General features: G+C 40.1%; 1 protein-coding gene across 2 annotated transcripts in view; it reads right to left on the reverse strand.

Moving 5' to 3' along the window:
- dpysl4 (dihydropyrimidinase like 4) overlaps window positions 1-23,559 on the reverse strand; it is a gene marked incomplete at both ends in the record, with an annotated part of 180,158 nt that overhangs the window by 17,705 nt on the left and 138,894 nt on the right. For both annotated transcript variants that reach the window (XM_084322447.1, XM_084322448.1), the window contains 5 exons: window positions 1,931-2,072; window positions 6,175-6,331; window positions 8,632-8,752; window positions 10,722-10,790; window positions 12,778-12,858. In XM_084322447.1, the coding sequence (XP_084178573.1) occupies window positions 1,931-2,072; window positions 6,175-6,331; window positions 8,632-8,752; window positions 10,722-10,790; window positions 12,778-12,858 (570 nt within the window). The remainder of the gene's footprint in view (window positions 1-1,930; window positions 2,073-6,174; window positions 6,332-8,631; window positions 8,753-10,721; window positions 10,791-12,777; window positions 12,859-23,559) is intronic.

Genomic DNA, 23,559 nt, shown 5'->3' on the forward strand with positions numbered 1-23,559 from the left:
GCGGTCTCTTTCGGTTGAAGCTGTCAGCGTGGCGATCAGGACTTGCGCTAGCCTCTGGTCGGCCTCGCTTGGGGATGACGCTGATGATGGTGATCTGGAGTTGGCATCGCTTGGCGGTGACCTGGTCTCTTTACGCGCTCCGAGGTCCATCTCGGGGGCGTTGTACTTTATCTTCTCCCGCGCTCCGAGGTCCATCTCGGGGGCGCGGTGCTCCTTTCTCTGGTGCGCTCCGAGGTCCATCTCGGGGGCGCATTCTTTATCCTCTTACGCTCCGAGGTCCATCTCGGGGGCGCGTTCTGTACCTTCTTGCGCTCCGAGGTCCATCTCGGAGGCGCGGTCTTTATCTTCTTGCGCTCCGAGGTCCATCTCGGGGGCGCGGTGGTCTATGGGCATAGTCAAGTCATGTCCCGCTTGTCCCCCCCCGTGAGCTAAGTCAGTTTCACTTAAACTAGCTTGGGTCTCTACCGGTGGGGTTGACAGGTCGATAAGGTTGGGCATACTTAAGCTACTAATTTTATCCTTGCTTAATGTTCTTTTAGATAAGCTAGGAGGTAGATCTACAGCGTAGTTCTCCAAGTGTGGAGGGGGCTGACGCTGGCGCCTAGGGCGCTCTAATGGGGGAGAGCCGTTTGGAGAGTGTCCGCCGCTGGCCATATTATTATTAATATGATTATTATTACTGATACCATCCGGCTCGAAGGACCAATTGTAGCTGAGGGGCTACACAACCCGGACTGTATTAAAAGATTGTTTAGATTAAACTACTACTAAATATTATTACTTGCCAGACAGTACAGTTAGATAAATATGGCAGACACTCAATTGACGGCACGGGGACAAGGATATCAAGTTTACAGTATTTTAATCGTCATATCAATATACAACTGAATTATCACGTTGCTCTTTTAATAGTAGAATGTCAGAGTATCAAAGTCAGGGGGAATGAATATTTCCTAGGTTAAGAATACTCGACCGGAGCTCTGCAGGGAGTGAGAGGAGGTGATACAGGGCAAAGCAAGGGGGGTAGCTGGAGACGATGATTTCCCTCTCTGGAGTTGTAATCTCCGGAGGAATTGAAGAATGGTCGGATAATCCTGTGGTCACTGAAGAAAAGGGGTCTCGTACGGAACCGGTCCTTGTAATCCTAGCGCCCGATGGCAGGGTTAATAGCTCTTAATCCAAAGCCCGATGGCATAGATGGTAGCTAGCTAGCTTCGTTTGTACTGGAAGCTAGCCCGATGACGGTCTTCAGGGAGTAGTTAGATCCAAACGCTGATGGTTTTAAGTCGTTTCTCCACGTTACTTCGCTTACACCAGTCACTATACTGCGCCAATAATGGCTCTACAATATTATGGTCGTATCTAAGTAGCTACTAGCTATCCGTAACGATACACCGCTGGTAGGTCTGTGTACAACTGTACCGAACGTATTACAATCTCGCTCTGCTGCTTCTCCTGTTCTGATACTGCCGACTCGTTACTTCCACTGCTGTTAGGTTACTGCTCACACGGCTGCTTGCGCCATCTACAATATATATACTCAGACTGATTTCTAGAGCGCAGCCGATTTACCTGTCCGGAATCAATGCGCCTGCTATGGGCATGTCTGAACTTGCCCGGACACGTCTTTGAACTCTGTCTGAGGGGCTCGTCTGCTGGCGCCTCCAATGTCAAGGGCGGTGCCCAATGAGGCGAGCGAATAATACTATGGTGCAAACGGATGGCTTAAAGGTATATAGCTTATATATATAAACAATATACAAGTTATACAAAATAATAAACGCAGACTTTCAGTATTAATCTGGACCCTTCAGAACACCCACATTCAAATAAAAAAAAACTAATTTGTAGAATACTGTGACGGAGGGTTAGTAGTAGGTTAGTGTAGGGTTAGTAGTAGGTTAATGTAGGGTTAGTGGTCAGTTCTCACCACAGCACGGTCCCAGACTATAGCCATCCTCTCTTCCACTCCGTTGGTTCCTTCGGGGATCCTGGTGAAGTTGTCTTTCCCCACGGCCTTCTGAGCTGTAGAGAAACTGCTGTGGGCGCTAGCAGTTACCTGGAGGTCCCCACTATAATAAATAACAAGTCAAACTAAGGATGAGAGCTAGATACACACAAGTCTTATATAATGATCTAGAATTGAAGTGCGCATAGGAGAATCCTGGGCCCTCATGCATCAACGTGGACTTTGAACTTGACCTACTTCCACACGTAAGCACGGAATGTAGAACTAGCGTACGCACAGGGAAGTCGGCATTCATCACACGTGCGTACGCAGGCTCTATGGTCCTCCGTGTTGATGAATACCACTTTGTTCTACCGTCAATGCTCGTGCATGATTATCCATATATGGTCATGAAAATGAGGAAACACCCCCCATGGGATGTGAAATAATGGACCGACCCGAGCGGGACTCCGAGAAACTCCACGGAGAATTCACTGCTGTCGAACCAAGAAGACACTATCGCGTATTATGATTTATGGGATAAATAAAAGGCGGACTTGTAAACGGTGATGTCAGATATCAACGGCTCCCTAAAACCATTGCTGCAATTCTGCCTGGACAGCTCAAAATACTAATAAAGACCGTTCGTTGACCACTGTTTGGCGTTGGTTGTGTGTCATTATAACCGTGCTTGTAATATGAATGCCTTTATTAGTTGTGTTCGATTGGCTATATGATTTTTAGATGCATCTATTTTGTTGTCGGCTAATAAAGACCGCGCTGGAATATGACTGCCTTTTCCCGTGTTGTTTGATTAATACCCCAGGGATTAAAGTTCTCCTCAATTTTATTCCAAATCGCGATGGATCTCCCGTCAATTTTCTACCTGCTGCATATGATTTCTAGAGGCATACTACAATCTATTTTGATGTCAGTATTGGGTAGCCTATATAAACAATATAATACGAGAGCATATACAAGAACAATGAATCTCACTGCATGTATGATAGCCTGCCTTTCAATACATGAACTTGAATCCCATCATATACATAGTCTGTCCACTATAGTGTCATTGCAATGCGTTTTCTATTCTTTCTTATACAGTAAAAAGGGGGAAGAACACTATATTAATATGACTTGTATTCTGCTTACAGCTTCGAAGTTCCACTTGTTTCGTTTAACGTAAAGCCTTTTAAATATAATCAAAACGTTCCCGTGTTTCTGCGGTCTGCGCAGAATAATAACGAGTTGAGCTTTATGATTTATGATGAATTGAAAATGGGGGACCCTGATGTAAACAAGACGAAAGTTGGTCTGCATCCCCAATTAACAATTGTATGTACTGAGCTGTACTGTACTGTACCCATTCTGCAATCTGTTAATAAACTTTTCAATCAATCAATCAATCAAGCTACGCGGAGCGCAGTCAGTCAGTAGCCTACACCCCGTATATTCCGATAACGCTATATAAACCATGCTGCATTCATTCTGAGAGAAAGATCTATTATTCCAAATGCTATTTATAGGGTTTTGACCATAATTACACTACTGTTGCTATTCTACAATGAACTATAATGAACTACGGTTCGTACAGAACATGCCGGTGTTATTATGCACAGAAGCTCATTTCCTTGTTGTAATAATATATTCTACCACTGGGCGCCAGGTAAGTGTGGTCTGAACTGTGCGTAGATGTAAGCACGAAGTCAAGTTCAAATCGAAATTGATGAATCCCACTCTTTGCTTAGAAATGATCGTACGCACAGGGTAAGCACAGATCTGGTGCATGAGGGCCCTGGAGAATTAGGGTCAGCGCTTAAAGGATTCCAGCTTTGCAGGGGATGTTTTGTGGCAGTGATGCAGTTGTAAAATGAAAGGTGATACACTTAACCATGTGATCATAGTAATGCCAATAATTACTGATAAACTACATTCCTCAAAAGTACCCTTTTTCTTAGGCCCACTACATTTCGCCATAGACAATCCTTGAGGTAGTTTTGTGTTGTAGTATGACAAGTGTATTTATGAAGCACGTTCAGTCACAGACTCATACCCCCCCGACACTCAACTAACCGCCTCGGTCAGTCCTTCCTACCAGTGGCCATCAGGCTCCACAACAGTGGGCAGGGACCGCTGCCAGCAGCCGGAGGACTAACGACAGCAGAACTCGAGAACTATTAGGAATGTCTGATCCCTGAGTGTGTCTGACTCCCACCTAAACGGACAACGTATAATGTATATATCACATACTGCACCTGTTTATACTGTATATTTACTTACTCATATTTAGATTATAGTGTCTATTGTAACTATATTTATTGTAATGCAAATATAACTGATAGGGCATACATACCCTCATCTGCACCTTGATTTACACTGCCTACTTGCTCATATGCGAGTTAATTGTATTGTTATATTGTTGTACAATTTTAATTTGTCTACTGTACTATAATTTTATGACCTGTATTATATCTTCTACTATTACCATGTACCTGTACCCCCCCTCCCCCATGCTGCTATGATGCCTGAATTTCCCCAAGGGGATCAATAAAGGAATATCTTATCTTATGTCCGTCTGTTCTCTGTCTGCTTGGATGGCCTGGATGTATTTTTTGTCTGTTTTCTTATTGTTTCCTGTCTTTCTGTTTTTTATGGTGTCTATTTGGGTGGAAATGTGAATATATAAACAAAAGCCAGCTGCTTACAAGAAAATGCCATTCAATACCTTAAATGTTACTCAATAAAACCAATCATCTGTTAATAAGGTGCCTTAATGTAACTCCATACTAGGGATGCACCGGTATCGGCCGCCGATATCACTAAAATAGCTGGATCGGGTATCGGTAGAAAAAAAAAAAAGATAGAATTTTTTATTTTATTTTGTATTATTATAATAAATAAAATAAGACATTCAGTAGTACATTTATATCTGTGTTAATTTGTTACATTTAGTTTCACTAAGTTAGTTTTAAGTCAAGCCTGATGTTGCCTTGCACAAAATAATGATCACAGTCTCTTCCACACAGTGACAGTGAGGCATACAGTTTATTAATTGAATGAATGAAGTTTATTTTCTGTCTTTGTTTACAACAAATCAAAAACACACTTGTGATCCTTTACAATTCTTAAAAACAAAATATATTTTAATATAAATTTAAAAATCAACTTGGAAACTTTTTTATTTATTATTTCTTTAACTTTTTTTGAAAAAAAGTTTGAACAATGGGTATCGGATCGGTATCGGCCGATACCCAAACCCAGGTATCGGTATCGGGACTGAAAAAGTCGGATCGGTGCCGTGCATCCCTACTCCATACGGTCAATAATCTGTTAATGAGGCTCTACTAGCCAACAATTGTGGCTGATAACCTGTTCTGATTATTCATCCAAATAGAACATGAACAAATTTGATAGAACTAACTCCATGCCATGGTGCTTATTGATAGAACTAACTCCATGTCATGAAGCTTATTGATGGATCTAATTCCATGCCATAAGGCTTATTGATAAAACAAACTCTGTGTCATGAGGCTTATTGATATAACTAACTCCATGCCATGAGGCTTATTGATATAACTAACTCCATGCCATGAGGCTTATTGATATAACTAACTCCATGCCATAAGGCGTATTGATAGAACTAACTCCATGCTGTAAGGCTTATTGATAGAACTATCTCCATGGCATGGAGCTTATTGAAACAACTAACTCCATGCCATGAGGCTTATTGATAGAACTTACTCCATGCCATGAGGCTTATTGATAGAACTAACTCCATGCCATGAAACTGATTGATATAACTAACTCCATGCCATGAGGCTTATTGATAGAACTAACTCCATGTCATGAGGCTTATTGATTGAACTAACTCCATGTCATCAAGCTTATTGATTGAACTAACTCCATATCATCAAGCTTATTGATAGAACAAACTCCATGTCATCAAGATTATTGATTGAACTAACTCCATGTCATCAAGCTTATTGATAGAACAAACTCCAGCAGAAGCAGTTGCTAGTAGTAGTAGTAGTAGTAGTCATCATCATCATAGTAAATGGTAAATAGACAGTAGTAGCAGTAGTGGTGATGGTAGTAGCAGTAGCAGCAGCAGTATTATTATTAGTATCATTATTATTAGTAGTAGGAGTATTAGTAGTATTATTGATAGTAGTACTAGTAGTGGTAGTATAAGTGGTGGTAGTAGTAACAGCAGTAGTAACACCAACCATGCCAGTAGAGATGTTAGGTACTGTGGTGTACTGGGGTCTGGGCTGATAGGTGGGCTCATAACAAAGGCAGCAGCTTTAGCCCAGTTTTTCGACCAATAGTGAGAGCCATCAGTCCCCAGGCTTGCCGTGATTGGCTCCCCATACACCACTATGCCTAATATGAGAGAGAGAGAGAGAGAGAGAGAGAGAGAGAGAGAGAGAGAGAGAGAGAGAGAGAGAGAGAGAGAGAGAGAGAGAGAGAGAGAGAGAGAGAGAGAGAGAGAGAGAGTAAGAGAGAGAGAGAGAGGGAGAGAGAGATGAGTTATGAACAACACAAAAGTGAAGTGGCCACTTCATAATGTGTTGAGTAGCAAAGTGTTTGGATTTTGATTTGGCAAAGAAAATAACCCTTACATTTGTTCTGGCTTAGTATAGTAGACTATAGTATATTATATAATATAGTATAGCACAGTAGAGTATAGTATAGAAGAGTATATGAGAGTATAGTATAGTATAGTATAGTATAGTATAGTATAGTATAGTATAGTATAGTATAGTATAGTATAGTATAGTATAGAGAATAGTAAAGGAGAGTATATTATAGTAGCATATAGTACCGCCTACCTCCGGTCAATGGTCTCTAATTACACACCCTCAAGACCCCTACGCTCTGCATCTTCTGGCCGCCTCAGACCTACTCCTATCCAAGCTCCCGGAGGGTCATCAAAGAGAAGCCGCCTATTCTCAGTCCTTGCCCCACAATGGTGGAATGAACTACCCACCCCAGTTAGGACAGCCGAATCCCGTCCAATCTTTCGCCGTCGACTAAAGACGCACTTCTTCAACCATTATCTGAAATAATGAAAAAAATAAATATATATATATATCTAACCCTAACTAACCTTACTGTCATGCACTTGTTCTAATAAACTAACCTACACTGTAACACGCAACACTTTGATGAACATTGTTACTCAGCTGATAGAGTTGTACCCTTCCTGATGACCTGTCGTACAGAACTTGTAAGTCGCTTTGGATAAAAGCGTCAGCTAAATGACTAAATGTAAATGTAAATGTAAATGTAGTATATTATAGGATAGTATAGTACAGTATAGTATAGGATAGTATAGTATAGCAGAGTATAGTATGGTAGAGTACAGTATAGTATACTATAGTATAGTAGAGTATATTATAGTAAAATAGAGTATAGCAAATTATACAACAGGTAAGTCCGACCACACATTGTGATTGGTCGAGAGTGTTCTAAGCCGTGAGTATATTCATGACTCACACTCACGGTTAAATCACCATGAATATACCACTGCACTGGCTTTAGAATGTTGTAGAACGTTTCAACTGCCATTCATCAAACGGAAAGTGTCAACATGACCTACTCCGCGGACAACATTACGTTTGATTTATTTAACGTATCTGTAGGAGCTATTTGAATCTCAAACAGGCCTCTTGTTAAATGAGAAGGTCTGGTCTACGGAGGAGACTGGGGCTGGCGCATCCAGATTGGGGAATCCCCCGCGTCACGGCATGCATTATGCCCATATGGATCAAGAGCGGTTCAAAATGTCTGTTAGAGTAATCTGAATCAGACGGATAAAAGCGATTATTATTTGATTATTGACACTTCCACTAAATATATTAATATAGCTACTAACTGGGGAGACTGATCAAATACGGATAAAGGAATATAGCGGGTCGATCGATTACGATAGTTAACCTTAGTAGTTCATTCTTGATGAATTGAAAATGGAGGACCCTTAGGGCCTTATGTAAACAAGACGAAAGTATTTTTCTAGTCTTCATCCTCTTAGCAGTTGTTTGTATTGAGCTGTATTGTACCCATTCTGCAATCTGTTTTCAATAAATAAAGTTTTCAATCAATCAATCAAACCTCACATTGTTAAACTGGGCATGCATCAACCAAAGTCCTGTCGCAGGCGCCAAATCTCCGAAAACGTTGGAGCAAATTTCCAAACAAGCATTATTTGGACGAACTGACATATTTGGAATCTAAATGGGTACATTCTCGCTTGATTTTTTTAATAATAATAAAAATAATGGTCCTAGGTCGTACATTAAAACAGCGTTCCACCTTGGTAAATAGGTGTTCGGACCTACCTGTTGCATAAATTAGTTTCCGTTGCCAAGCTGGTTGATAGTCTACTCCATTTGAAATTCCATAGCAACGATACATCTTTAGGAACTATTTTTCTACGCCAAGTTCACTGAAATCAATATAAAAGACCCTATAATTGTCTGTATTCATCCTATATTTTTCCTGGCGGTGCAACTTGCTGTATAAAAGCAATAATACGCCACTCAAGCATCGCTCGCGTGGCTGCGGGCGCATCACAGCCGTGGCAATATTCCTGATATTCCACTGGTTCTTGTGTAGTGGTGTAGTAGTAAAGTATAGTGGAGTATATCATAGTAAAGTATAGTAAAGTAGAGTAGAATTACCTTTCTTTCTAGCCTTAGCGATGATGTCAGCGGCAGACTTGCTCATCACCTTGGTAACGTAGAGTGGACAGTTGGCCTGCTTGGCAATGGTGATCGCTCTGTAGACAGCTTCTGTTTCAATCTACAATACAAACACCAATATTAGAGGAGAGTTGGCCTGTGTGTGTGTGTGTGTGTGTGTGTGTGTGTGTGTGTGTGTGTGTGTGTGTGTGTGTGTGTGTGTGTGTGTGTGTGTGTGTGTGTGTGTGTGTGTGTGTGTGTGTGTGTTGTGTGTGTGTGTGTTTGATTGATTGATCATTTTATTAACAGATTGCAGAATGGGTACAATACAGTACGGGTCAATACACACAATTGTTAAGGGGATGCAGACCAGAGAAATACTTTCGTCTTTGTGACATAGGTCAGGGTTGGTCATTATCATTATTACTGTATTATTTGTAACACCATGTGAACATCAGGTTAGTATAGGTAGTGTTTGTATTGTATTAAGGGGATCATCCCTATGTTCTCCGAGTTCTATGTTCCCTGATTGATTAATTGATTGATTGAACATTTTATTAATTTTTATTATTTTATTAATTATTAATGTCCGCCTTGTTTCGAACTGGTTAAGCTTAGGCCCTCTTTCGAAGTTGGTTACGGTTAGAGTTTGGAAGCAGGGCTGGTGGTCTGACTATCTATCGCTACCGGGGAACATAGGACCCGGGGAACATAGGACCCGGGGAACATAGACATGCTCCCGTCCCAAAGTGTGTAATTCCCTTTTCTTTCTCCCTTTCCCAGGTGCCGCCCGTCTCTCTGATTGTGCCGATTGCCTGATGAGTGGCAGCTGTCAGCAGTCAGCCTCAAGGGACGGGTGGATAAAGCCTGACAGCCTACATACATTCGGTGCGCCTTGTGACATTGCCACTATTGAGTGGATTGTGGGGTTGCCTATTTGCCATTTTTGCCACTTTGTGTGGATTTAATATTGTATTGACCTTATTGCCATTATTGTATGTTTGGTTGGTTCACTCTGCTATTCTTAGAAGCCGTATTGTATCTTGCTGGTTCATTTACCATGTAAGGTTGATTGTGTCCTGTGACACTTGGGTTAGTTGTGTTTGTTTAGTGTTTGTCTTGTCATATATTCCTGTTTGTTCTCCCCTACCTTTTCCCTTGTATTGCATATCGTTGTGGGTTTCATTCCCCTCCTTATTTAATAAATATAATTTACCCTTGGAAAACGTATTCTTTATTACCTGCCGGGACCTGTGCTTGAAAAAAACTGTACATTGCGTGTGTGTGTGTGTGTGTGTGTGTGTGTGTGTGTGTGTGTGTGTGTGTGTGTGTGTGTGTACAGTGGCAACCCCAAGCCACCACTGGGCTTGGTGATTGAAGGGCGCTATGTGACGGCACAATGGCTAAGCTCTGACCATATTTGGGCTTCCACTTCCAGGCGCACCTGCAGCTAGTAGGCCATCAAGAACAGCTATCCAATCACGACAGGATACGTGTGTTGAGGAAAGTGAGGAAATAGGGGCCAAGGGCACACTCTCTGACATCAGGGGCGAGGAGACAGACTGGTTAAGCAGAGAAGCCGCCCGGCAGATAGTTAGTCTAAATTAAGTTAAAGTCAGTGAGAGTAAGGAGAACAGTTGTTTTTATTCTGCAACACCTACACCTGAAATTGCCACAGTATGGCTCTGGTGATTGCCTACACGTCAGGTCCCCAGTGTTTGCACTGAACTAGGAGAATCTGCTTTTAGCTGCTGTATATGGAACATATTGCAATGCACTTTAAAACTCAATTCATTAGTATCTATAGGTCAGTTTAAATCTTTAATTTCAGCTCAGTCTGTAGTTGTTTCAATTAATTAATTATATGTATACGTACATGTACATGTGTGTGTGTGTGTGTGTGTGTGTGTGTGTGTGTGTGTGTGTGTGTGTGTGTGTGTGTGTGTGTGTGTGTGTGTGTGTGTGTGTGTGTATGTGTGTGTGTTTATGTCAGGGTGTGTATGTGTGTGTGTTTATGTCAAGGAGTGTATGTGTGTGTGTGTGTGTGTGTGTGTATGTCAGGTTGTGTGTGTGTCAGGGTGTGTGTGTACCTCTTCAGGACGGGACAAGACATGTCCTTCAGGTCCAGTGATGCCGAGTTCCAGAAGTCTCTTCTGCTCCTGAAACAAAGTTAGTTAGACTAGTTTAGGCCCTGTCCACACGTATTTGGATATCTTGCAAAACGGATATTTTCAGTCTCCGTTTGAAAAAGAAATCCTCGTCCACACAGCAAGGTTTTCCAAAAAACCTCTGTCCAGACGTAAATGCAGACACGCATATAAATTGCTCCAACAAGCATGCCGGGCCAGTAGGTGGCGATAAGCAATATCTCAAATATCATAGAACAACAGTCTGAGCATGCGTAGTGAGCTGATATTCATTGGCAGCCGCAACTAAAAAAAAATGTTTCAGTGAATTTGAGTGGGATTTAGCCTTTCTCTGTTGACATCATAGGTGGTCTTGAGTTGGAAACGGTTGGCGACCACTGGTTTAGACTGTATTAAACTAGATTCAACTGGGTTAGACTGGTTTGAAAGGGTAGACTTAATTGGACCGGTTAGATTGGGTTAGAAGGGGTGTATCATTGTGTATCATTAGAGCTCAATGTGTATCATTAGAGCTCAATGTGTATCACTACAGAGCCTGATGTGTATCATTAGAGCTCAATGTGTATCATTAGAGCTCAAAGTGTATCATTATGTTACACTGATTAAGTGTATAATTTACAATTGAAGTGTATAATTACTGATTGAGGTGTACCATTACTGATTAAAGTGTATCATTACTGATTGAAGTGTATCATTACCAATTGAAGTGTATAATTACTGATTGAAGTGTACCATTACTGATTGAAGTGTATCATTACTAGGGTTGGGTACCTTTCACATTTGAATCGATACCGGTACCCAACGGTACCTTTTTTCTGTACTTTAGTCTCTAAAAATGTAATCTACCTACCTCAGTTGTGAGAGAAACAAATCCAAACTTCAAATAACCACACTTTCAACCGTTTTCGGCTTGCCATTGCCCCGACTGCTTTGTTGTTGAATCAAGTCAAATCCTAGGTAAGCGTATATTGTGTGTGAACGTTGACAAAAAATAAAAAATAAAATAACATTTAAATCTTTTTTTGTTTTTTTTGTTTTCAGTACCGAAATGTGGCACCGACGGATCTCACGTGAATCGGTACTCGGTAGTACCGACGTGATTCGGTAGGTACCTTTAAAAGTACCTAATTCGGTACCCATCCCTAATCATTACTGATTGAAGTGTTATCATTATTGATTGAAGTGTATAATTATGATTGAAGTGTATCATTATTGATTGAAGTGTATCATTATTGATTAAAGTGTATCATTATTGATTGAAGTGTATCAGTACTGAATGAAGTGTATCAGTACTGAGTCAAGTGTATCATAGGCTGGTAAAGCTATGCCTCCTAAAATGTCTAAACGGAAGTACATGTACAGGCTACAGGCTTTCCGGTTTCGACAAAACAATTATAGAAACGTGTGAAGTGCACAATATGTCCTCGTTTAAGCCACTGCAACGGCCTTGCCTGAAGAATTTACTACATGACCGGGACGTTCTAGCTTGTTTGCCGACAGGATTCGGGAAAAGTTTGGTCCGTTCGGAGGCAGCTTCCAGGGGAAGTACATACACCGGAAATTCTACCCCATAGACACTTTCGGCAGTAGTTATTTACCAGGCTTTATCTCACGGAGATAAAACTGGGAATGAGGTTAAGTGTATCAGTACTGATTTGTGATTTGTGAGCCTGTCCCTCTGAAGAGCCTACAGTCTCCTTGGTGTAACAGGCAAACTGAAGAAGAGCCACCAAGCCACCACAGTGGCAGCTAAAGGGTCTCAAGCTATGGATATGGGGGACTGAGTTAGGGAAGGTTGGGGTCAGGGTTGGGGTTAGCTTGGGGACAGCCAGGGATAATTGGACACAAACTGAGGTTTGATCAACCCCTACTGGGTCACCTGGGTGAGGTTTTCTGATGTTTGAAATACTGTACCTAAAATACCCACTGACCCCAGGTAACATCACTGATGCTGTGTGTAAGTGCAACCATGGTAACAGTATACAGTATATAGCCTCACCTCTTCAATGATGTCACCATTTTCAGCGTGGACTTGGGCGATTGCTCCAAGATCTCTGAGCACCCCAAAAGCCTCATACATCTAAAACATACAGGGGTATTATAATATAGACTATAATCTAGATATTATAATATATAATATACATATAATATAATATTATAATCTAGACACACAGCATTACAACATAATCACAACAATATTATAATCTAGACACACAACAATATCATAATCTAGAATCACAACAATATACCGGTAATCTAGACACACAACATTATAATCTAGACACATTATAATCTAGACACACAACAATAGTATAATCTAGACACAGCATTATAACATACACACAACATTATAACATAGACACAGCATTATAACATAGACACAGCATTATAACATAGACACAGCATTAACATAGACACAGCATTATAACATAGACACAACATTATAACATAGACACAACATTATAACATAGACACAACATTATAACATATACACACACAACATTACAACATAGACACACAGCATTATAACAGACACAACATTATAACATAGACACAGCATTATAACAGACACAACATTATAACATAGACACAGCATTATAACATAGACACAGCATTATAACATAGACACAGCATTATAACATACACACAGCATTATAACATAGACACAGCATTATAACATAGACACAGCATTATAACATAGACACAGCATTAACATAGACACAACATTATAACATAGACACAACATTATAACATAGACACAGCATTATAACATAAACACAGCAATATAACTGACACAACATTATAACATAGACACAGCATTATAACAGACACAGCATTATAACAGACACAACATTATAACATAGACACAGCATTATAACAGACACAGCATTATAACATAAACACAACATTATAACATAGACACAGCATTATAACATAGACACAACATTATAACAGACACAACATTATAACATAGACACAACATTATAACATAGACACAACATTATAACATAGACACAACATTATAATATAGACACAACATTATAACATAGACACATCATAACAACATAGACACAGCATTATAACAGACACAACATTATAACATAAACACAGCATTATAACAGACACAACATTATAACATAAACACAGCATTATAACAGACACAACATTATAACATCATACACAGCATTACAACAGACACAGCATTATAACATAGACACAGCATTACAACATATACACACAACATTATAACAGACACAACATTATAACATAGACACACAACATTATAACAGACACAACATTATAACATAGACACAGCATTATAACATAGACACCTGGTGGCTGCAATTATAAACTGGCTGTTATGGTTTGTAAGCAACCCCAACAGCACGACAGACAGGTAGTTCAGAGTTAGCCAAAAACGAAGGGCGTATTTATTTTCACAAAACAGAAATGTGCAACAATAATGTTAATCCATTTGAGGGGAATGTCCTTTAGCCAAGTTGGGCTCTGCAGCTCTGCGGCTCTGCAGCACTGCCCTTAGCAGAGTCGACTCTGCGGCTCTGCAGCACTGCCTCTAGCAAGGTTGACTCTGCGGCTCTGCAGCTCTAAGCTATCCCACTCGCGGGGTAAAAAGAAACTGAGAATGTCATTAGTCCCAAAACGTAGAAATTACGAGGCAGAGTCCAGAAACAAAACAAATAATAATAATAATAATAACTTTATTTGTATAGCACTTTTCATACAGAGGTTGCAGTTCAAAGTGCTTCACAACAGTAAAAAATACAGGCATGAGCGAGCATAGCAAGGTATGGTAAATCAGTGTTTCACATTAGGATCTAACATCCTAATAGGCTCTCTATTCAGTAATACAAATAATAAAATAGTTTAAAATGATTACGTTTAAAAATAGTCTAAAAATTATAAAATAGAACGGACATACAACAGTAAAAAATACAGGCATAAGCGAGCATAAAAATAAAAAATTTAAATAGCAAGGTTACAGTAAAAAGTGTGATAAGATTGTTCAAGCAGATGAAAATGGCCCAGTTAGGAGAATCAACCTTGGCACGATGTACCTAACTGGAATGGCAAACAACTTTGCTAGATTTAGGTCAAAAGTCATCTTCTCCTCACAACAGAGCATCACTCTAACATACATATGAATTTCATTGGAAGTGTATGAAAGTAGGTAGGGTAAGAATATAGCTCTGTTTACAGTTTGATTCAGTAATACAAATAATAAAAATAGTTTAAAATGATTCAGTTTAAAAATAGTCATCAGTAAGAAGTAAAAAGTGTGATAACCGACACATGAATTTGATAGGCAGTGTATAAAAGTAGGCAGGGTAAGAATAGTGCAGGTAAGTACAATTTGTGTCAGGATATCCCTGATGTTTCTAAAATAATATTTCCCCTTGCCACTAGGTGGTAGCAGATATCTATCTTCAGATATTTGCCTGCATTACCCCACAGTGAAATGCCTGAGCAAAGAGATTTTAAGCTGTTTAAAGATGTCTGACTTCCGGTTTAGCTGCAATATGTAGCGCACGCATTTGGTAATAGCTCCACTCCCGTTAACGTTAATTTCGTTTAAAAACCTTATTTGGACAATACCAAAAGAGATTAGACCACATCGTATGTATTGATAAGACCTTCTACTAACTATATCAAAAGACAACATGGTTAAGGATAAGGAAAAGATTGGAAAGAAACAAGAAACGGCAATTCCAACGGCGCAGATTGAAACACGTTCAAAAAAAAACTTTCAAGGCGACGCTGCTGCAGATCCGTTGGTGACAAGCCCCGACAAGGGGAATATAGAGGAGATTACACCGGGACCATCGACTATTGGCCCCGACAGGGAGACAATAGATGTCAACATAACAGGAACGACAGGAACAAGCTCCGTGAGAGATAAAGCAGGTGATTTTGAGAAGATAATAGCAAACAAATCCATCGGATCCCTCACTGCACCCATACCACCAACTGACACAAGCAGTACAATTACACCACCCGACTTCAACTCACTGACTATCCTGATGAAAGAACAGATGGTCGCTTTCAAATTACACATCGAGGAACTCAAAGATGAATTCAAAGCACACGTCGATGCTAAACTCGAAGAGGTTATGAGAGCGGTCGCTGTACAGTCCGAGCGAATCACGACAGTGGAGAATACGGTGACAGATATTACACGAGCAGTCAAAATGAACGAGAACACCATCAACGTTGGAATGACAGAGGTAACAAATGAGATAAAAAGGGTGGAAGAGGCATGCCGGAGGAAAATACAAGATGTTAAAGATGAAGCGATGGAGAGGCTACTCGAAACCCAACGCTACTACAGGCGAAATAACATCCGCATTGTAGGACTTGATGAAGCAGTCAATTGCGCAGACGACAACTTTCCAACAGTGCTATCAGAGATTTTGGGTAACAACTTTCTAAACACAGTGCCGACAGTGGACCAAGCTTACAGAATCGGTACTCGGGAGCAAAGAAGCAACGGGCCAAGAGTCATCATTGTTACTCTGCGGAAGACGGCAATAAGGGATGACATCATCAAAATTGCTCGCATCCAAAGGGGGAAGCTGAAACATGGTGAACACTCAATATTTATCTACGAGGATCTTTGCAAAGAAGCCATCGCTCGGCGTCTCCCCTACAAGGAGGTGATGCAGAAATTGTTCAAGTCTGGCCTCAGACCAAGGCTAGCATACCCGGCGCTGTTAACGATCGTGGGCAGGGACAGCCGTAGGATTGGATTACACACGCCTAAAGAAGCCGAGGAATACTGGAATCAACATGGAGCAGAACCCCCAAGGCAGAATGAAACACTGTCTGAAAACAGATAAGCCTTCTCATCTCTCTCTTTCTCTGTGTATATCAGTATTAGAATGACTTTATCCGGGCTCAACAAAAGTAGCAGATGATATGCATGCCGGCTACACCAAGGCATATTGTGATTCGTAATGCATTATATTTTCAGACCTCTGGTCTCCGTGGAGACAAGAACATATCATTGACAATAAGAACAATCTGGAATATTCTGGGCTTATCGCTCGACTGCACTGGGTCACTTAGAAATCTCCCGAAAATACTAGTAGTCATGAACCCTGGGTAGGAAGATCATTCTGGAACATAACAACAGTCTGTTAGTATATACTAGTGTATTCTACAACCTTCTAGAATATAATGCACCATTACAACGAAGGCCTGCAACTCTAACATTAACATCCGGTGTGTATAAGCATAAGCATATGATCAATTGACTGAAGTTTAATCAGGCCTAATAAAACTTAAAAAAAAGAAATCAACCACACCTAAACGTATGAGCACAACAAGGTTATTCTAACAATTTAAGTAATCACTCCACTGATGTAGAGATTGGCACATTGTAGCTCCAAAAGGCTCTGTTTTTCTCTTTTATCTAATTACTCAATTCTGTTCTAGTGGCTTCTCCACGTTGAGTTTTATTCTATCTCTCACTCCTTATTTTTATCTTTTTTTTCTCTCTCTTTTATCTTACATTGTTCTTTCCCATTGTTCTTCATATTAAGGTGTTAATGTTTCTCTACAATCTTTTCCTTTTTTCTGATGTTTCCTACATAAGTTAGTAGAGGGTTCAAATGAATATATCGATGAAAGTTTATTCTTCTTTTTTCATTTTTCATAATATTTCATTACAGTAAGGGAAGGCGCAAGACCAAAAGCGACATTCTATTGTATTAGAATGAAAATGTTAGATCCTATGGCAATTAGCATAGGAAGTTTAGGATTACAAAGCTCAGTTTGGGCAATCCGGTGGCCTAAGGGAGGGAGTCATACGCGGAGGATGTGTTTTTGGAACACAGGCCTGTACGACTCTCTGGGTGAGGGGAAAATAGGGGATTTTTATTTGTATATATATATGTTTTTAAGCTCGGCTCTCAACGGGACCTCAATAATTGGATGTACATCTATTGTAGCTTCGCACTCCAGAAGCATTACTAAAAACGACACAAAAACATGCATAGATTATGGCTAGTTTTAATATAATGATATGGAACACTGGTGGGATAAACAAACAACACAAACGCAAAAGCGTGCTCACACTGATGAAAAAAGAACATGTGGACGTGGCTCTACTAAGCGAAACGCACATTTTAGAGGAAGAAATAGATACGTTAGCGGATAACATATACCATAATATTAGTCACTCTTCTTTTGGTACGAGAACTCGAGGTGTAGCCATAGTCGTCAGACGTAAGCTAAATATTGAATTAAAGGGGGTATGGTCGGATGCGGATGGACGTATAACTATAGCTAGGATTGTACACAATAACAGGAAAATAGCGTTGGCAGCGGTATATGCCCCAAATTTGTACGAAGAGGGTTTCTTCACTACACTAACCGATGAAATGTTAAACCATCCCGATTACTCATTTATAATAGGTGCGGATTTTAATGCCATTTGGAATCCAAGGATGGACAAATCTTACCTCGCCTTTTCCAGCGAACAAAAAAATGTATCTAAAGCATTAAAGGATTGGTCAAAGATTACAGGTGTAAATGATTTATGGCGTTCACTTAATCCCACGACCCGAAAGTACTCTTGTCGATCGGCGAGACATAACACATTATCCAGAATTGATTATGTCTTTGCATCCCCGAGACTATTTGATAAATATGAAGTGGAAATGATACCCAATGCACTATCAGATCACTGTTATTTACTACTAAAAGCAACATTTGGTATACTATCTTCCCGGGCCCCAAGATGGCGTTTTAATTCGATGCTGCTTAATAACAAGGAATTCATTACACAACTCAAAGAAGCTCTCACAGTATTCCTACGGGAGAATGCAAATGCGGTGCAAGACCCCAGAATAATATGGATGTCGGTAAAGGGTATGATCAAGGATTTCACTGATAGATTTTCCTCCATAATGCGCAAGAATCAATGCACAAAACTGTCTGAACTGGAAACGCTTTACTCAACGTTATTTAATTCTTTAAAATACAACAACTCAACTAGACTAGAAAATCAAGTTAACGTACTAAAAACAGAGATCAATGCCATACAGACAACAATCGGAAATGCAAATACGCAGCACAAGACAACAGCAGTACTCCCAAGGTTCTAAACCTAGTCACCTATTAGCCATGCGATTAAGAATTAATGCAAAATTTGCAGATATAACTGCCATTAGAAAACAACAAGTACTTGAAACAGACCCTAAAATAATAAACGATACATTTAAAGAATTCTACTCCGACTTATATAAATCAGAAACGACCTTTGATCAAAACAAAATGGACACATATCTTAATCAAATTATTCTCCCTAAACTTTCGGAGGATGACGCTAAACAGTTAGAAGCACCGATCACACTAGAGGAACTCAAGAAGGCCATATCCGAAATGAAAAATGGTAAGGCTCCTGGAAGAGACGGTATCCCATCAGAAATGTACCTTTCTTGTTGGGACATAATTGGACCCTTATTACTAAATATGATCTTATACTCAGTCAAGGAGGGGAGCTTCCATAAACACGACAATATTGCACTCATTTCAGTCCTTCTCAAAAAAGACAAAGACCCCACCGAGTGCGGTAGTTACAGACCCTTAAGCCTCCTCGGAACCGATGTCAAACTGTACTCTAAGGTATTAGCCATCAGATTACAAAAGCATATGACGTCTTTAGTTCATCCGGACCAAACTGGCTTCATAAGCGGTCGCCTGATCACTGATAACATAAGACGAATACTGCACGTACTAGATGCAGACAAAGAAGACACCATACCTAAGGCGATGCTGTCCCTGGATGCTATGAAAGCCTTTGACAGGCTGGAATGGTCGTATCTATGGGCAGTATTAGAAAGGATGGGGTTAGGAAAAGGATTCATTGATATGATTAAAGTATTATACAAAGACCCATCGGCCATGATTACAACAGGTACATTCATCTCCAAAATCTTTCCGGTATCACGCTCAGCCAGACAGGGTTGCCCTCTTAGTCCCGGACTATTCGATCTATCATTAGAGCCTTTAGCACAATATATAAGACAATCCCAATCCATAGAACCAATCGTAATCAAGGGCACACAACATAAAATTAGTCTATATGCGGACGACGTAATATTGTTCATGCAAAGCCCCAACACCACATTGCCTCATCTACTCAAGTTGATAGAGAACTTTGGTGATTTATCGGGATTTAAAATAAATTGGCCGAAGTCGGCTTTCCTTCCACTTAACACCCATGCAAAAAAAGATACAACCCTCCCAGGTGAGATACCTATGGTAAAACATTTTAGATGCTTGGGTGTGGAAATATTTCCCACCATAAGACAAACGGTGAAGCACAATTACACAAAAATACAGAACAAAATCAAAGACGACCTGGACAGGTGGGCAAAACTTAAAAACTCAGTACAGGCAAGGGTATCAATAGTTAAGATGGATGTACTACCTAGAATCAACTTCATCAGTTCAATGCTACCGTTACCCCCTCCAGAGGGTTACTGGAAAAGATTACACTCCTCCACATACAAATTTATTTGGAATAACAAACCACCTCGCATAAAAAGATCCACCGCACAGAGAAATAAAGCAGACGGTGGCATGGCAGTTCCAGATTTTTTACAATATTTTAAGGCATACACATTAAGACCATTGACAATATGGTTTGATCCCCAGGCATTGGTATCCTGGAAAAAATTTGAAGAAAACATAGTAGCCCCACATAGACTGAAGGACTTAGCACACACTAAACTACCAATCAAGCACTGTGAGCGGAAATTTGGCCCCATAATTACCCATGCAATCCGGATATGGCGAGAAACAAAAAAAATATCATAACCCTCAAAAATGGCATAATCACACTCCCTTATTCAATAACAATGCACTCTTAATTGAAAAACGTCCTATAAGATTCCCTATATGGGAAGAGCAAGGCATACACTCATTAGGGGATATTTTTAATAACCAAGGTTTTTGTAGTTATGGAGAAATATGCACAAAGTTTAACCTCACCGAGTCCACATGGCTTTTTTACATACAGTTACGCCTATGTTTGAAGACTCACGGTGTTCCATTACACATACCAGTTGAACACCACAGATACCACAAATTCTTCTATGAAAGAGAAACATCGAGAGGTTTTGTATCAGGTTTTTATTATCAATTACTAACGTCCTCGTATGAAACCCTCCAACTAGACTCTGTCTGGAGGAGGGATATACCAGACCTGGAAAGTGACTTTGATTGGCAAGAAGCATGGGCAAATGTCCGTCTTACATCAAGGAACCCGGACCATCAACAAATCAATCTTAACTATATTCACAGGACATACTTGACTCCTATAAGACTGAACAGAATGGGTCTTAAACAAGACTCAAAATGCTCCCAATGTACAAATGGAGACAAAGGGACATTTATGCACATGTATTGGGACTGCCCACCAGTTAAGGCATTCTGGAAAGATGTGACCCATCAATTATCAAAACTCGTATCTTGGAATATACCAGTACACCCCTCTGTATTACTATTGAATGATGTTTTTGAGTTTGCAGTAAATCCACAGCTAAAGAGATTGGTTTTATCGGGTATCACAGTAGCTAAAAAACTGATCGCATCACGCTGGTTTCAACCAGAAAAAATGTGCCGGAAGGTTTGGTTTCTTACATATCTCGATGTGATTTATCAAGAAATATCTACAGCAAGAATTCTGGGTCTCAACGAATCCAAAATGTCAATGTGGTTAGAAGTGGTGGAGAGAATAAAAGCTAGCTTATAATGGTAGTGTCTGGTTAGGAGTGAGGGATAATGGAGGTACTATCCAAGGAGGGGTCCGGGAGGGGGGGGGGTTCGAGCTGGAGCATATGTGTGTAGGGTTTTAGAAAATAGGTATTAGGGGTATATCCTGTATAAGGCATTGGTATAATTGGTCATTTCGTTGGATATATACTGTATACGGTAAAATATTATTATAGACTTTTTTGTTTGTTTTCTGTTTCTGTACTTGCATGTCATTTTAGCCACCTTGATTGTTAGTTTCATTATGCATTGTGTGTTGAGTACTGACTTTTAATAATTTTTGTTTTGCAATAATAATAAAAAAAAAGAAAAAAAAAAAGAAAAAAAGATGTCTAGCGAGTTGGCTTCTCTGATGTTTTGGGGTAGTTTGTTCCACAGTTTTGGGGCATAGTTGATAAAGGCTGCATTACCGATCCTCTTTTGACTGTTTCTGGGAGCCTCTAGTAGTCCAGCAGCTGATGATCGCAGTGTTCTTGCTGGTGTGTAATTTATTAGAGTGTTGGCGATGTAGCTAGGTCCCTGTCCATTTAGAGCTTTGTATGTAAGGAGAAGGACCTTAAAGTCAATTCTAAATGTTACAGGAAGCCAGTGTAAAGCAGCTAAGACTGGACTAATGTGCTCTCTCCTTTTGGTTCTAGTTAGCAGTCGGGCTGCAGAGTTTTGGATTAGCTGAAGCCTCTCTGTGGTTTTCTTAGGGAGACCTGTGAAAAGTGCATTACAGTAGTCTAACCGGCTAGATATGAATGCATGAATTAGCTTCTCAGCATCGTTCTGATTAATAAATGGTCGTACTTTTGCTATATTTCTGAGATGGAAGAACGATGTTTTCGTCACTTTGCTAATATGAGAATTGAAGTTCAGTTCTGAATCTATGATAACCCCGAGACTAGTGACCTCAGATTTGATCCAAGGGGTTAGTCCTCCCAGGTTCTTTATTAATGTTTCTTTTTTAGTTTTGGGGCCGATAATTAGAATTTCAGTTTTGTTCTCGTTTAGTTTCAGGAAGTTCTTACTCATCCATTTATTTATTGCCAGTAAGCAGTCTGTAATGGAGCTAATCGCTGTATCATTTGGTTCAGCAGATATGTACAGTTGTGTATCATCCGCATAGCTATGGAAATCTACATTATGTTCTCTGATGATATCACCCAGCGGTAACATGTAAAGGGAGAAGAGTAAAGGACCTAAGCAACTCCCTTGTGCAACTCCATAGTTGTTGTCGTATATATCAGACATGTGATCTCCTAGTTTAACATAGAATTTCCTCCCTCTGATGTATGTTTTAAACCAGCCTAGCACATGTTCTGAGAAACCGACATGGTTTTCAAGACGATCGATTAGAATATCATGATCGATTGTATCAAATGCTGCACTGAGATCTAGCAAGATAAGGATGGAGATCTTATTCTCATCAGAGTTTAGCCTGAGGTCACTGATTATTTTGGTGAGGGCAGTTTCAGTGATATGATATTTTCTGAATCCTGACTGAAATTCTTCTAAGATGTTCTTTTCTTCAAGAAAGGAATTTATTTGAACTGAAACTATCTTTTCAAGTACTTTACAAATGAATGGTAGGTTGGATATTGGACGATAATTTGCCATTTCATTACTATCCAAGTTAGGTTTCTTTAGTAATGGCTTTACAACTGCTGTTTTAAAGGCATCTGGGAAAATACCAGTTCTAAGGGAAGTGTTTATGATATCTAGCACAGGGCTTGAAACACTATTAAACTATTAAATCAACAATTCTTCAGTGTTTAAGGAAACACACAAGGCAGTGAGTCCAGGACAAACACGAGGATATCAGTTCATAGAAAAATAGCCTTCCAAAAGACTCACCAGGAGCAAGGTCGAAGTGGAAAACGAGGCACGGGTCCACGGAGGCAGAGAGAGAAAACAGCAACAACTTCCAAGGGACGGCGGAGAAGCGAAACGTCTCGCACTGGAGGAACACGAGAGGGAACAGCAGTAGAGTTGGTGG

This window comes from Notolepis coatsorum (genome assembly GCF_963971535.1).
Source record: "Notolepis coatsorum genome assembly, chromosome: 10".
NCBI classification, from domain to species: Eukaryota; Metazoa; Chordata; class Actinopteri; order Aulopiformes; family Paralepididae; genus Notolepis; species Notolepis coatsorum.